The sequence below is a fragment of the Sus scrofa genome, chromosome 18 (genome assembly GCF_000003025.6).
Source record: "Sus scrofa isolate TJ Tabasco breed Duroc chromosome 18, Sscrofa11.1, whole genome shotgun sequence".
Taxonomy (NCBI): domain Eukaryota; kingdom Metazoa; phylum Chordata; class Mammalia; order Artiodactyla; family Suidae; genus Sus; species Sus scrofa.
Genome location: NC_010460.4, coordinates 52,492,656 through 52,508,207, shown reverse-complemented (window position 1 = coordinate 52,508,207; position 15,552 = coordinate 52,492,656). Strand labels below are relative to the sequence as shown.

Genomic DNA, 15,552 nt, shown 5'->3' with positions numbered 1-15,552 from the left:
TAACTCATGTGAAATCTGGCCCCCCCGCCGCCCACAAAAGTCTAAAATTCAGGGGAGCATTTCAGATGGCAGCTCAGAACGCCTCATAAATTAATGAAAGTCAGACATGAAAGTTAATAACAGCTGGAACGGATCAAGCGGAAAGAAAACGCAGCATCGGCATATGTGTTAGGTGAATTTCTTAAGAGTCCATAAATTTCATATTTGGAAGGAAGAAGGGAAATGTTAATTAGGAGAAATTTCATCCTGGATCTAAATCTGCCGTGGAGTCAGAGCTCTATTGTAAAACCCCAATGGAATCCGCACGGACCGTCCCCAGGCTGGGGTCGTTGCTTTTATCCAGCTCTTTCATACTTGTTGATACGCGTCTTAATTGTTTTCATGTGTTGTTTCAGGCGATCTCGCCCCCAAATATAAAATCAAGAGCCAGGGTCATACTCTTCATTTCTACTGTGTGTGGTGCTAAGTTCATGTTGGGGAAAATCAATAAAAAAAAAATATCTCAGTCATCCCCGCTGCCTCCTCTAAAAGCCTGAGAGCAATTTTCCATCATTTTTAGACTGTTCTAGTTACAGTCATCTCGGGGGATCAGAGATGCTCTGAAAAAATCTCCACGTTCCCGGCTCTTATTTTCCTGACACAGGCGAGTCATTGTCACGACGGGTATCTTTCGTATCAGATCCAGATCTGTCTCAGAGCAGATCAAGTCCCCGGAAAGAGAACTGGACGCAGAGAGGAGCTGATACACTAGCCTTTATGGCAAACACCAGTCCGGACGGCAGGACCCCACGAGAAAGGGATGCCCTGGTTTTGTCCTTGACTGGCTTGGTGCATTCGCTTCGGTCCTGCCCCAGCTTAGCATCTATTTCCTTATTTGAGGGGCAACGTGGGTCTCTTTGGCCGGCAACGTGGTGACTCTGGTATTCAGTTATTTGTATTCAGTCCTTTTCATCTTTCTTCATAAATCATTCCTCCAGCCCCTTCATCATGCTTAACTGCTCTTTCCCGGGATTCTTTGGGTTCATCTGAGACACCAAAGCCAGGAGACCAGGAATTGCCTGCATCGGTGGGACAACGGGATGGCTTTGTGTAAAAAGGCCGTGGCTTCTCTCTGAGAGAGACCTCCCGAGTGTATTTAAAAAGAAAGGGGTGTTCTCTCCCTGCTGCTTCCTCCCCAGGGTGGGGTGGAGGGGCCAATGCCCTGGGGTCACATGGACGACAGGTGAGGGATGGGACAGTGGCCTCTGTGCAGCTGGCCCCAGACGGGCCGAGGTGGGGCCAGATGCTGCATTATTCTGGTAACACATGAAAGCTCCAGGTCCTTATACAGTAGGCCGCTCTTTGGAGTGGGGAGTTGCCATCATGAATTCATCTTGGATCCCAGAGACAGCCTACTGCCCCAAAGCCCCTGCAGGTCAGGGAAAAACAGGGACATGGTGGGGGGACTGAATTTAACAAGACCAGCCCCTCCCTCGCTGGCTCCAAGCCCTGGGCCGTAGAGTCCAGACTCAAACTGTCGGCCACATGGTCCCTCCAGACCTCAGCCTCAGGTGCCAAATCGGTTTGTGCAAAAACTACATGAGGCCATGTTACGAGGTCCTTAGCCCAGCGTCTGGCAAATGATCAATGCTCACTCATGGGCTGTGGTGACAGCCACTGCCTCCCCACACACTTATCCCCCCAAGCAGAGGGACACACACTGGACCTGGAGGTCTCACATTTAGGTCAGAGCTGATTTCCAGTTCTTCAGAAGAGTCTCAGGGGATCAGTAATTTCTCCTTCTTTGCCACGTAGCCACAGCTGGAGCACAGCAAGGGCAGAGGGAGCACGGAGCTTAGAGATGCGTGGCAGGCAGCTTGCTTGCCCAAGACCCTCCAAGCCCTTGCCCGTCACCACTGGCAATGCCACCACCCCGTTCTGGAAGAGTCCCTAAGCTCCCTGCTCAGGAGGCTGAGCCGGCCTTGGCCGGGCCCTTGCACCGCTGTGGGCAGCCCCTCTGAAGTCTCGGCAGTTAGGGCGCATGAGTTAAGGCCCAGAGACAGAGTCCATGGTCTGATTCTTGGTTCAGCCACTCTGAGCCAGGTCAAAACAGACAACCGACTCGCCTTGATGGGCCTCAGTTTCCCCGTCTGTCCATGGGAGAATCACGGCGACCTCTCAAGACACTGTGGTGGGGACTGAATGAAGCCCAGAGCAAAGCCAGTGCCATGCTCTGTGGCGCAGAGGCTTTGACGTCTGCAGGCGGTAACGTCCAAGAGGGGGGACCCGTTCCCACCGAGGCTACTGCAACAGCCTGTTGAGAGCTGACTCCCCTAATTCTACATGTCGCGCCCTCATGACAGTCCGCACAGGCCAGCCAGAGGGAGATTCTTGGAATAAAAATCAAATCACGTCACTCCCTCCACTGGCTTCCCATCGGCCCCCAAGACCCCCGCCCCCAGCTCATCCCCCGCCTGTCCCACTGCCTCAGCTGTGAGGCACCCTCGCCTTCTCTCTGCTCCTGGACGTGGCCACAGCAAACCCACGGTTTAAGTGGAACCTGTCCCTTGGATCTTCCCAAGGCTGGCTCCTTTTTGTCATTCGGGGTCTCAGCTGCAAAAAATACCTCCCAGCAAGGCCTTTCCTGCTCTGCCCACCCTTTCCCAGGCTCGATGCCCCACTCCTGGTCCCCCACAGCACACCACCTGTTTTAGTGGACTCAGAGCACCAGCGGGGCTGCCTCGTCAATGTCTCTGCCCCTGTGTGTGCCGTGTCTCCTCTGGCTGGAACGTGGGCGCCACGAAAGCAGGGACCTGGCTGGTTGTGGCAAACACTGGCTCCTCAGGACCTAGACAAGTGTCGGACTCATAGCAGGCGCTCCAAAAGATGCAAGGAATTTTTGAAATGAAAATGAAAATCCTGCATCATGTACCCAAGTAAGACCTGAAGCGCGTCACACTGGGGGTGTGATCAGAATAGCTGGGGACACCAGGGACACTCAGGTGCCTCCAGCTTCTCCTAGACTGTCCCTCTCTATCATCAGTGTGTGGAATGTGATAGACACAAACTATGCTGAAGACATCACTGAGGAGAAAACAGAGCTACAGAGAAGTGCACCCCGCAGCCAAAGGACCAACCTGTGCGTTCAGATCCACCAAGCCAAGCTGGGGTCACAGAGGCTGAGTGTGAGCTCTCTGGAATCACAGACGCTGGGGGAGGGTGGGGAGGACAAGGACGGTCCCTAACACTCCTTCCTTCGAGGGGAAAAAGCAGGGAGAGGAGGGGAAATCGGAAACCTTTGCCAAATTCGAACGCAGGCTTATTTCAGGAAAGCAAAGGGGAAGAAGAGGTGATGCTTGCTTCCCAGAAGACTCACTGCAGGCTTCTCTGCTCCTCTCTAACCTGGGAAGCTGGCCCTCCTTTGATCCCACTCACAAGTCAGAGCACAATCAAGATGCAGATTTGGGTTCCCCCCAGTGACGGAGTAAACACCCAGCTTCCTAGAGTGGGCTTCCTCTGACCTACACAATGCCTGCTGATTAGCCTGGCAGCCCCCCATGGGGAGGACGAGGCGCCTCCTCAGGGGTCCCCCGTCTCCCCTAAGACTCTTTCTGTCCAGGCCGGATTGTGGGCTTATCCCGCCCCTGGATGTCTTTGTTCTCATTCTCTCCCAGCGGCATTAGCTACTGGATTTCCCAGCTGAATTTCACTTTGTTATTTCTGGCCCCTCTCCCCAGCCTTGCCGTGGGCCCTTTGCACAATTCCTGAGGTTAGGGGATTTGAGGTTTCCAATAAAATAAAACTCGAGGTTTTTAAATGTTTTATTGTGACTCTCATATTCTGATGTTAAGACATGTCTTGATACAGAACCGTCTTAATTCGTTGGAAACGAAGCCACACTGATTTCCCAACATTTGGGATTGGTACTTTGAAGCCAAGACATTCTGATTCTTGGGGTTATTAAAAACAGAAAAGCTCAGCACTTGGAGAACAAGTAGAAACGGATTTTGTTGTCCTCAACAGGAAAGAACGCACGACGCAGGGGAAGCAGCAGCTCGGACTTGAGGACCCGGGAGAAGCAGCTGGTCGGAGGGGTCGGAAGGGGGCTGGGGGATGGACACACACACCGCAAATCAGAAGGCGTTCCCTTCGTGGAGCAGCGGAAACTAACCTGACTAGAACCCATAAGGATGCGGGTTCCATCCCTGGCCTCGCTCGATGGGTCAGGGATCTGGCATTGCCGTGAGCTGTGGTGTAAGGTTGCAGACATGGCTTGGATCTCACTTTGCTGTGGCTGTGGTGTAGGCCAGTGGCTACAGCTCCGATTTGACCCCAGTCTGGGAACTCCCATATGCTATGGGTGCGGCCCTAAAAAGCAATTAAAAAAAAAAAAAATCAGGAGGAGGAGGTGAAGTAAAATAAACTCTGCCACAAATTCTGGGCTAGTGATGGGACATATAGTTACCCAAAGATCTGCTTAAATACTCAAAAGCTATGAGCAGGTCTTGGGGCTCGCCCTGAACCCCTGGACTCCTGGACTCATGCAGAAGAGGATCAGCTCAGTCCGTCTTCTGCTACTTCCTGACCTGAGCTCCACCCTCGACCCCAGAGTCCTCTAAGGTCCTCGTGAGTGTCGTATTTTCCTTTGGCCTCATCCTCAAAAATGTTCCTTTCTACCTCGCTACATTGATTGTATCCCAATGTCACTTCCTCCAGGAAGCCCTCTGGATTCATCAACTCTGGGTGAGGTATGTGTATAACCTGCTCCTAAGAAACGCTGCATCTATCTTTTATAATACAGCCTTTGTGCTAACTTCCAGCAAGGACTTATCTGCTCATCTCACTGTCCCACTGGCCTGACGCTCCATGAAACAATGACCTTGTTCTATCTGTCCAACACCAGCTGGCACGGAAGAGAGACCCAGGAAGCGTGATTAACTAGCAAAATGACTGACAGGTGAACAAAAAATACAAACAGCTAAATAACTCAAGAACCTTTTCGTTTTGTTCTAAGAGGAAGAAACCCATCAAACACTGGGGTTCGTAAAAAGCCTGGGAAGATATTCAGAAGATAAGAACCCTGCATTTTAGGAGAGACTCGACGCAGAGGCCCACACATGAGAGAAAAAAGGCTTGAGAAAGCTGGATACTTTCCAAAGAGTCCTACAAGAACCCAAACTCCATCAGAACATAGGAAGGGCAGAGCCATAAAACTCCAGATCGGTTACCCTATAATAAAACCAAACTCTGCAAAGGCACAACGAGAGAAAAATCCAGCCCTTTTACTAAGGAGTATGAGGACACAGCACACATTTATAGGTACAAGATCAAGAAAGCTAAAGCGAGGCAGGAGATACAGCTTTCAAGAGACATCAAAGGTAACATTCTTTAATTATACAAGAAAAAGGAGGAGGGAGCCAAGGATAATGTTGCCTCTTTTAGAAAATGGGCTGGAAAGCTGTTAGCAGCTGGCTGCGAAAAGGCAGGAGTGGCTGTTTCCCAAGGAAGGAGGGAAGAAAGGGGTCGGGAAAGAAACTATAAGCAAAACTAAAAAAACTGCCGCTTTGGTTGGGCAGGAGGGCGAATCCAAAAAGGGAAATAATTCCACGGACTATTCTGGCACCCGGATCCGCGATCCCGATCGATACGTCGATGGAAGATCCCAGGACCTCGGCTCACACGCATACTTGCACGCGGATGGGCTGGAAAGATGCTACTGACAGTCGGGAATGGCCTGGAGGTTACTAAGGAGAAGACAGACCACTGACATCTGTGGAGGGGAAAACAAAGCTCACGCTCAGCCTAGCGAGGAGGGACTACCTACCTGGTCGGTCTCAGACGGGCTTCGGAACACACGGGAGAGTTGACTCTCCTCTGCGCATCCCACGGTGTTGGCAATGAGGACTCAATCCTGGGAGTAAAGTGCCAATGTTCTCCAGAGAACTACAAGCCACCTCGTAGGAGAATCCTGGCAGTTTTCAAAGGTGGGTAGGTGGAAGCGAATATTCCTGATGTTTGAAAAATGAACAGTTTCTAAATGTATAAATGGGTCCTAAATATTTCAAACCCTGCCTACGTTCAGAGGGGACTGGGCAGTCAGTTTGGGTCAGGGGATGCATACAATGAGTAAATTATAAGATGGAAGCAGGAGATGGCAGCACATCAGATAAGTCGCCACCTCTGACCGGCAGATTCTGGACAAACTTCATCTCCGAGGAGACCGAGGTCAAGATGTGAACAGCTCACCCCTTCTCGGCACGAACGAGCCCTCCCCGTCCTGGCTAGGAACTCTAGTGGGCAGCCAAGTATGGTCCAGACTGCCGCCTTATCCTAAAGGAGATCTGGCGGACACAGAGGGACAGCGCTAAGACGTGGCTGTGATGTGTTTCAGGGTGAGAATTACACACGGACCTGGAGTGCAGGGTAGGCAGATGTCCTTGGGAGATGGACTTAAGAGACGTCTTTCCAAGGAAATGTGTCTTTAGGCTGAAGAATCGATAGGAGCTGAAGGCCAGGAGCAAAGCTAAGAAGGACTGCAGCAGAACCTGAGTGGGAGCAGGGTGGCCTGAGTGGCAAGCCACACTTGCCAGCAGGGGGCACTGTTTGGGCAACCGAGGGAGAGAGGGCTGGGGCCAGAGCACCAATGGCCCCCTGGTTTTCTCTAGAGCACAGGTTCCTTTTGCCTTTCGTAACTTCGCCTCTCCCGGGTAGCTCTCAAGCTTTTCCCTGGTCCCTTCTGGTATGTCCCCTAAATTCAACAGATAAAATCAGTAACTCATTTTCCAAATCCCACCAGGCTTCTGTCTCCATGGGCTCCTGGTTCCGCTTGCTGTCTCCCGAGACCCGTGTGTAGAATCCCAGTCACATCAACTCCCAGAGCAGTCAAGATTCAGTGGGGAGACTTGGAATCCGGAGCTCCCTAAAAAGTATCCCTAAACTTCTACCACTTTCTGCAGAGCTGCCGTGCAATCTAGTGCTGTAAAAATCTACAGACGTGGCTCACGGTTTCTGGTCTTAAAACATCACCTCCAGGTAGTTATAAGAAAGTTGGGATCGTGACATCGAATTTCTAAGAGAAAAGCGAGAATGAGTGGGGAGCTGTCCTTAAGCTCACAAGGAACAGTTCTGCAAAGCGTCCTAGACCTGCTTGCATCTCCGCAGTTCCCGCTACAACTCCAGACGACCAGCCCAGGAAGCAAGACACCTAGCAAAGCCCCCCGAGTGTGACCCAACATCACTCTTTCCTGTTAAACCATCTAGTTTCCAGGAGGGGGAAAAAGAAGCGAACCCAACACTCCCGATTGGCTCATCAACTGTTCTCCAAAGACGGTAACGACAGCCTGGATGGGAGCGGAACTGTGTGCTCAGGGAACTGTCACTGCCTTTGCAGTTTGGTCAACACCAAACTGTTCATTTGTGCCTCGTAGGCATCTCTGTCTTTCACAGTCTCCAGATGACACTCCAATAGTAAGAGAAATGTGAGCAGGTGCACCTATTAAATATGTAAAATACACCTCTTGTCTTCCACTCAGTTAGAAGACGTATTTCTAAAGAGTGTGCAAAGTCACCTAAAATAAAGACAGGGAGAACGAACACCCTCCGTGCCTTGTTTCTTTTTTTTTTTTTACACACAAAAATGCAAGTGGACTCATCACATCAGCTTTTTCCGCAGAAGATAAACGCAAGCCAATTAAAAATTCAGTTTCTTTTCTTTAAGCTAATTCCTCAGGTTTTGCTAATTAGCAACTAATAGTTCTGTCATCTGCACTGGGACACATAAGGAAGCATACCAGCAGTATGTTTTCAATCAAAGCATTTGCACGGAAGAATGAATCATATTTTCCAGGAGGAATTAAGGCTTGGGAGCCGCTGGGGGCAGAAGGAAAGCAGTCTTCACACAACTCGAAAACTGTAAAAAAGATCTGAAATTTTAGAAAACAAGGGCGTCTCTCTCACGCCCCACCCCCCGCCCCCTTAACAAAACCAGCAGGAGGTCTACACGGCATGGCTGGTGAATCCAAGAAACTCCCCACCAAGGACCCCCCGCAGGCAGAGTTCGCAAACTGGACTCCACACAGTGGGACGGAAGAGAGTGAAACACATGTTTTCTGTAACAGGGAAGAGAAGAAAAGTTAAGTGTCGGCCAGGATTCAGGGATGCTTTAACTATTGTGTCACCTGCCTTGTGAGTTTATAAAAGAATAAATGCAGGGTGGTTAAGTGAACGCAGGGGCTGAGGGTGGTTTGCAAGATCTGGCTGCAGATGAAGCAGGAGCGGAATACAACTGCTGAGAAATCTTTGGGCAGGAGGAGCCTGGAGGGGGTCCTTCTGACTCCAGTACAAGGAGGGCAGGTCCCTCCAACCCGGCCCCTCCCATGTGCTCCCCAATTATAATGCGCCAGTGATGGTGCAGCCGCCAGCCTGTCAGCACCAGCCCACGTCTGAGCCAGGCAGCTTGCACGTCCACTTTTCTGCCTTGATATACAGCTTATCCACAGCCACCCTTCCCAAGCGAAGCCCCCCGCAATGCCCCATGAGGATTTTATTCCGAACACATGTTGCAAACGTTTGAAGTGCCCGCTACCCTTGGGTTTTCTTTTTGCTTTTCTTTTTTTTTTTTAAGTCAAACCCACAAAACCAAAAACACTCTGAATCCCGCCTAAGTGCCGTTTGAGAAGATGCAACATCGCAGACCCAAGGATCATAAAGTCTTGTGCAATCACCATTTTACAGATGTGTCCTTGTGAGGAGAAAAGCGATTTTCCCTTTTCCGGTCTTACAGGAAGCCTGCCCACACGTTAGAAATACAAAGTCAGTATATATAGAAGCACAAATTAGGCGTCTTGGAAAAGTCTGCACTTTCCGACCACAGAGAAACGCAGGAATTACAGTGCGAGTTCACATGCCCAGCTCCCCGGGCTTAGAAAGTCCTTCCTCTCCAACTCTCTGGTGGGGCTGGCAGATGACTCAGATGAAAGGGAAGTGGCCTTATAAAGACGGGTCTGAACCTGGAGCTACTGAAGGGCTGCCATGAACTTGCGTCCTTGACACGCCTGCCGACTGAGACAAGGTCGCAAAACGTGGTCAAACGTCAACACCTCACGTTAACAAGCGAGGCCTTTCTGCACATACGCTGAAAAACTCTTAGAGGAGATGCCCGCACCAGCGTCACATGAGTCATTTACCTGGATGAATAGATCCGCACAGGGTCGATAGAGATTATCACAAAGTACCTAAAAAAAGCACTTGTTATGCTGGTAGATGATTAAGTAACCACCCCAGTGGGGTTCTAGAAAAAGGAAAGTCCCCTCTCACTGACTTCTTGAGGCTTAGTTTAAGACATCTTTAAATTATTTAACAAGGGAGTTCCCATGTGGCTCAGCGGTAATGAACCCAACTAACATCCATGAGGATGAGGATTCGATCCCCAGCCTCGCTCAGTGGGTTAAGGATCCAGGGTAGCCGTGAGCTGTGGTGTAGGTGACAGACATGGCTTGGATCTGGCGTGGCTGTGGCTGTGGCGTAGGCTGGCAGCTGCAGCTCTGAATCAACCCATAGCCTGGGAACCTCCATAGGCCGCAGGGGTGGCCCTAAAAAGACCAAATAAATAAATAACATGAATATGTGACACCGTACCTTTTATTTTTCGTACCTTTTACTTTCCCACGTGTATTAAGTTTATATCTGGCACAGAAAACACTTTCTGCTAGGAGTGTGAAAACGGGAAAACATCTCAAACTCAGGTAAAAGCTTTAACGTTTCTTAACTCCCCCACCAGGGAAAAATTAGAGTCCGCCCACGAAGGTTCAAGAAGGAAGGGCTATGCTCGCAAGGCCAAGGCACCCCATTCTCACTGCGCGCCCGCTCCCTAAGGGTTCCAGGCCGCTCCGTGTCTCATCTGGGTTTGTAGAAGACGCTGGTCTCAGGGAGGCAGGAAGGCAGGCAGGTCTGGCGGAGAAACGCCAGGCCACACGAACCAAACGCAAGAGCCACGCGGATAAAAAAGACCACGGTCTGGAGCATGACCTGGTCAGGTACCGAGGGCGGTGATGACAGGGAGGGAGGATGCTCCCGACAGAATGGAAGGAGGAGGAGGGAGGGAGACCCGGAGGAGGGGGAGGAAGAGCCCCTGCAGCGACCGCGAGGCCCCCACCATAGGCCGGAGGTTGCACTAGAGACGGTCCTGGCATCGTGTCACTTCACGGCCACAAGGACGCCATGGGGCTGGGTCTTCCTCACTCCCAGTCAACCGCTGGGAAGGGATCCTCAGCCGGAGGGGGATCGCAGAGGACACAGCCTCCCTGGCGACAGTCCCACCACCAGGAAGGGGCAAGGCTGGACCCGGAGTGCGCCGATGGCTGAGCCAATCCAGGGAATCCCTAGGGGGCCCCATCCGCATCACACGTGACAGTAACACTTATTCACAACCAAGTGCGGGAGTCCATGGCGACTCGGGGTCCGAAGAGCCATGTGGTTACAGACGACCCACCTGGCTTAGAAAGGACCATGTGATGTTTTACTAGAGATTCGCCCCAAACTGCGGGGAACACTGAAGAACAGCCACCCCGTGGGTGTGACGTCCCCTAGCGACAACGATCGGTTCCAAGAGCTCTCCAGGGCTCCATGCTCAGTCCTACCCCACTGGAGGCCCGGAAGCCAGGGCAGGTGGGTGGGGGGGGGTTGCACGTGTGGGTCACAGGCAAACCGTGAGGACAAAGGGACCAAGGACAAGCTGCAAGGTGAACGGCGCCGAGAGAGAGTTAACGGTCATCCCCCAACAGAGGTCCTCGTCAGCTGTCCTGACCAATTAAGGACCCCACTAATTAGTGGGCATCTGGAATGGAAAACAAAACATACATATGAGATGGGGTGGGGGGGCGTCTGTGTCCACATCTAAGGGCGAAAACAACGCAGGGAGCACGCGGCCAATAATCCAAACTGTATTCTTTTTCTAAAGGAAGCAGACGTGCAGGGACGATTACTAGGGGCAGAGAGAGTGGGGACTCCCTCCTGGCTTCCGCCCGCGTCATACGCTCCTCCCAGAGACCCGGCCACAAAAACCCAGGGTAGGACACGTAGGAATGCACCCGGAGAAAAGCCTACCAACACTATTCTAAACGCTCGTTCTGAAAAGAAAGGGAAAATAAGAGAAAACCAGATAAACCCCTAACAGGGGAAGGAAGGGAACAGAACACACTCCACGTCCTCCTGATGTGACCTGTGTCTGCAGAGCTGCAGCTGGTGGACAAGGGTGTGCGAGGGTCCGGCACACAGCAGGCGGTTCCGTTACACACAGACACAGAAACACACATATGTATTTTGGATTCTCTGCCATTACAGCTGATCACAAGAGAGGGAGCGCAGCTCTCTGTGCTGATCAGCACTTTTTAAACAGAGGTACTGACGTCCTTTTAAAAGCTAAGAAAAACCTATCGACCCTTCTCCCCCATGCCTCTGACCACTTTAAAAAAAATTCTCCCCCCACTTAAAAAACATAATTTATCTTCCATCTTTACCAACAACATAATCCGGCCGGGGCAGGGGGATGCCGTGGCTGAGACGTAAGGTTGAACGAGGCGCTTTGATCTGCACTCTGATGAGGGAACATTCCCTCTGCTTCCAGCCAACTAATGAAGGGGCGAAATGAGCTTTTATCCTGGGCACTTTCTTGAGCAAAAAAACATGCGCTAATCAGCTGTCCTCACTAATCAGTCATCTGGCTAATGACCTTTTGCCTTAAAACACTAAAATTTCTGAATGATGTGGAAAAAAGGCAAACGCAAACCAGTCCCCCGCTTTGGAGCCGGATGGCTCAATCTGGCACTGGAGCCGAGGAGGTTAAACAGCCTCGTCTGTATCCTGGCGAGGTGATAAATCTGTAATCAGGAGCTGTAAGCTTTGGCACCTCCGTACGAACTTCATTACCCCCCAGCCAAATTACATACATCTATTTTTTAACGAGAAACAGGCCAGAAGTAAATTCAACCCTCAAATGGTTTTCTCTGCATTCAGCCTTTGGAGAAAACCATTGTCTGGGTATATTTGGAGTCCTAGGTAATTTCTTCAACTTTATGCGTGCTGCAAGAGGGGCGGCCCGTGTCTCTGGTGCACTGATTAGAGAAGAAAGCAGGACCCGGAGAAAAGTCTTCCATAGGAAGGAATTTAGCCCCGGTCGGTGAAAGGTGGCTTGTTCTTCCTCAACAATTAAGCAACAAAACAAAACAAAACAAAAAAAAACAAATTAAAAGTGGGCATGGCTGCCATTAAAGACATCTGCTGATGCAGCCCAGTTTAGTAACTCCCCCATCTACCAATTTTCCTCCAGCAGCGTCCACGTGGGCGGAGCAAAGCTGGGGCGCGTTCCCAGGAAGGGACCCTGTGGATGGGCGACAGATGGCCCCCTTCCTGAAGGCCACCCGCGCCGCCGCCGGGCCCGACCGACGGAAACGGCTCTCCCCCTAAGACCAAGAAGGGGCCAGGACGTGGGACAGGAGGAGACGTGGACAGCCAAGGGCATCACTTGGCATCGGCCACCCAACGCATCCAGCGCGTGCGCGCACGCGGCCTGCCGGGCGGCTCCGGCGGGGCCAGGAACTACGTACGGTAGTGAGGCTCCATGTAGCCGTTGCGGGGGTCCATGGCAAACACGGCCCCGCGGTACGGGACGGAGGGCTCGGCCAGGTGCGGCAGGGACCCATGGATCTCCTTCTTGATCAGCGAGGCCCTCTCGTCGCTGGAAGTCGAGGGCTCCTCGCTGACCTTGCCGAGCCCCTGGACGCTCTGTGGCTGCATGGCGACCGCGTTTCTTCGCTCTCGGTGATACGTCTGTCCAGGACTTTCATCCTCTGAAGAAAGACGGGGAAAGGGACACGTGAGCGCCTTCGGGAACCACTCAAAACCGTCACCAGCGAGGACCCCCTGTCCACCCCCCAGGAAGCCTATGTCTCATTCTGGGCAGCTTTGCAAAAGCTACACTATGATGAGATGGTCTCAAGCCAAATGGCTCACGAAGGAGCCCAAATACGCGGCAGAGGAGAGAGGGGGCGGCAGGAAAGGAGCCGACGACATCCAGAGGTAGGGTCAGCACGCTATCCTCACCGGCCCCGAGGGGGGCTGGAAGTTTTGCCAGCCAAAGGCTGCGGATGTCCAGCTTGCCTTGGTCTGAGGAAGCCAGGCCTCTGAGAGACCCGGGGGGCAAGGGACCGCTAACGGTCCTCAGACAGGGACCTCTTGGAAAGGGATGCTGAAGCTTTCCTGGCTTTGCTTTAAGTCAGATGTGTGACCCCCTGGGAGATTTAACAGAGCCAGAAATGGGACAGAAAACCCATCAGTTCTAAGGGATAAAGGTGCCAGTCATAGCAACCTACAGTGCCCCTTGCAAGACACAGCCTGCCTGGGCCCACAGGACAGAGTTGAGCTAAGGGGAAGATGGGGTGTGACCGTGGGTGCAGAGGTCGTCAGGCTCTCGGACCTACATACGTGCTCTGCGGGGCTTCCAGACATGGCTTCAAACCCGACAGAAAGGGTCTAGCTCCCTGACACTGCTGTTCCCTTTCATCCGTAAGAACTTTCCATCCGTCCACCATGCTGCTCTGCACATGTGGCGGCACGACCTTTCTCTAACAGCAGATCAAAGACCAGAGCGGAAAGTCAAACCCAACAGGCGATCTGAACCCACAACAAGGGTACCAGTTCATCTGCCAGAATCACACACGGTCTCAACGATGCCCACACGAGCGCTGTGTTTAATCCACAGAGCAGAGAAGCGCTGATGGAGACGGATCTGCCGGGACACTGCTTAGACCTCTCATTGGAAAGCGGTTTCTCATCCCTGGGTAGAATCAGGCATAAACGGTACTACGGTTGTACTACTTAGATGAGCAGATTTATCTTATCCCAAGACACAGACTGATCTTCAAAGTAGCCCCCCAAGCAGGTAGGTCTGGCTGAGAGCCCTGAAAGCCCAGAACAGGTATATACTTCAGCCGTTTCATAGCTCTTTTTGACACATGCAGGAGAAAGTCCATCGGTGGACACCAATGAGCGTGTCCACACAAACTAAAGTAACAGCTACTCTTTTGTGATGACCAGTAACACGAACTACCTGAATCCCAGGGCAAACCTCGTCTTTTCTGCCTATGTCTGAGACTTGGAAGAAAGAAGCGATGTTTTCAAAGCCTAGCAAATGATGTCCACAAACCAAAGAGACAATGAGGTATGTTCTGGCCTTTACAGTGATTTTGCTGACCCCGTTCCTGCTGGGTAACCGTGAAACGTTATTGTAGCATCGTTTGGTGCAGCGCCTCACCCCCAGACCCTGTAATTATGGGATAAATTACGAGTTTAATCTATCAAGTAACTACTAAAAAAGAAAATGGTGCAATCCCACATTGTTGCGCATTGATCTTTCCAAAAGCCATTCAAACCACGCTTCTGTGAATTTAAAAACCAACCTCAAAACAAAAAAGCCCTACATTTTAATTTTTCCTTCTGACTACTACTCTTAGGCACTCGTCCACCCGTATTCTCTATCAGGGGCAAAGTCATCAGCTACAGAATAAGGGTTTGCCATCATGGAAAAGCAGAAGGGTGTCAAAAACGCCTAAAACGTTTGGTTTCATACGAATTCCTCTCACAGACAAATGGCCAGAGTCACATTTTCCACTAATTTGCGCCTGAGTAAAACCTTTATTTCCAATGTCAGCTTAAGTGAACTTGCAGCGCTGAGGTGCCAATTCTGTAAGATGGACCCTCATCTGGAAAGCCAGAGAGCCCCACCCAGTGGGGCTGGGACCCGGGATTAGCAGATTGTCTGGGAGAGATGAGTGACCAAACTCTCCTAAGCTGTCCTCTGTTTAAAACAGGATTCCCTTGACGTCATCTTCCTAGAAGAAATGAACTTTTCTTCTCTCAAAACTGCATCCCTATAACAGAGTGAGTTTCTAGAAACTATGCCTTGATGGGACAGCATCTGCATCCCGCTTCTAGGACAACTGAATAATCGGCATGGTCCGACCAGAGCCCAGAGCCCTCCCACCTGCCCCCTCAGCACCTCCTCGCCCCCCCCCACCATCCTGGGAGAAGTAGTGGGGGGTGGTGAGTGGAAAAGGGGGGTGTCTTTTTAGCTTAAAATTACTTTCTTCACGAGAGTTAGCACAACACATGCGACTCTCAAATTATAACAAGAAATCAGCAGAGTTCTGACATTTACTCCTGAAAAAAATGAGCTAAATTCCCTTAGTAAAGTAAAAGGCAGGCCAGAATTTATTGGTTTTTAATTTGGACACTTTCATCAGGCTTTACTTTTACGAGAGCTGATGCCCTCGCTTTTTCACCGACCCTCCCTCTCCAGAAAACTCCAGGAGACAATTATTTCCTGAAGTTCATCTCGTGCACCGAGTTGACTCTGAGGGGCATTCAGATGAAAACTTGACAGTACACACGCTCCAGAAGACAAACAGCTAAGAGGCTTGAAAGCACGCTTTCTACAGTGAAAGGGAAACTTTCCAAGCCATATTCCTGCCTGCTCTTATAAATTTAGCAACCACTTCAGCAAAAGCCAAAAAGACGCGA

At 51.2% G+C, this 15,552-nt stretch overlaps 1 protein-coding gene across 4 annotated transcripts in view; it reads right to left on the bottom strand.

The window, feature by feature from the left end:
• Window positions 1–15,552, bottom strand: part of GLI3 (GLI family zinc finger 3) — a 294,444-nt gene that overhangs the window by 189,699 nt on the left and 89,193 nt on the right. For all 4 annotated transcript variants that reach the window (XM_021078943.1, XM_021078945.1, XM_021078944.1 and 1 more), the window contains one exon: window positions 12,582–12,824. In XM_021078943.1, coding sequence (XP_020934602.1) covers window positions 12,582–12,824 — 243 coding nt within the window. The remainder of the gene's footprint in view (window positions 1–12,581; window positions 12,825–15,552) is intronic.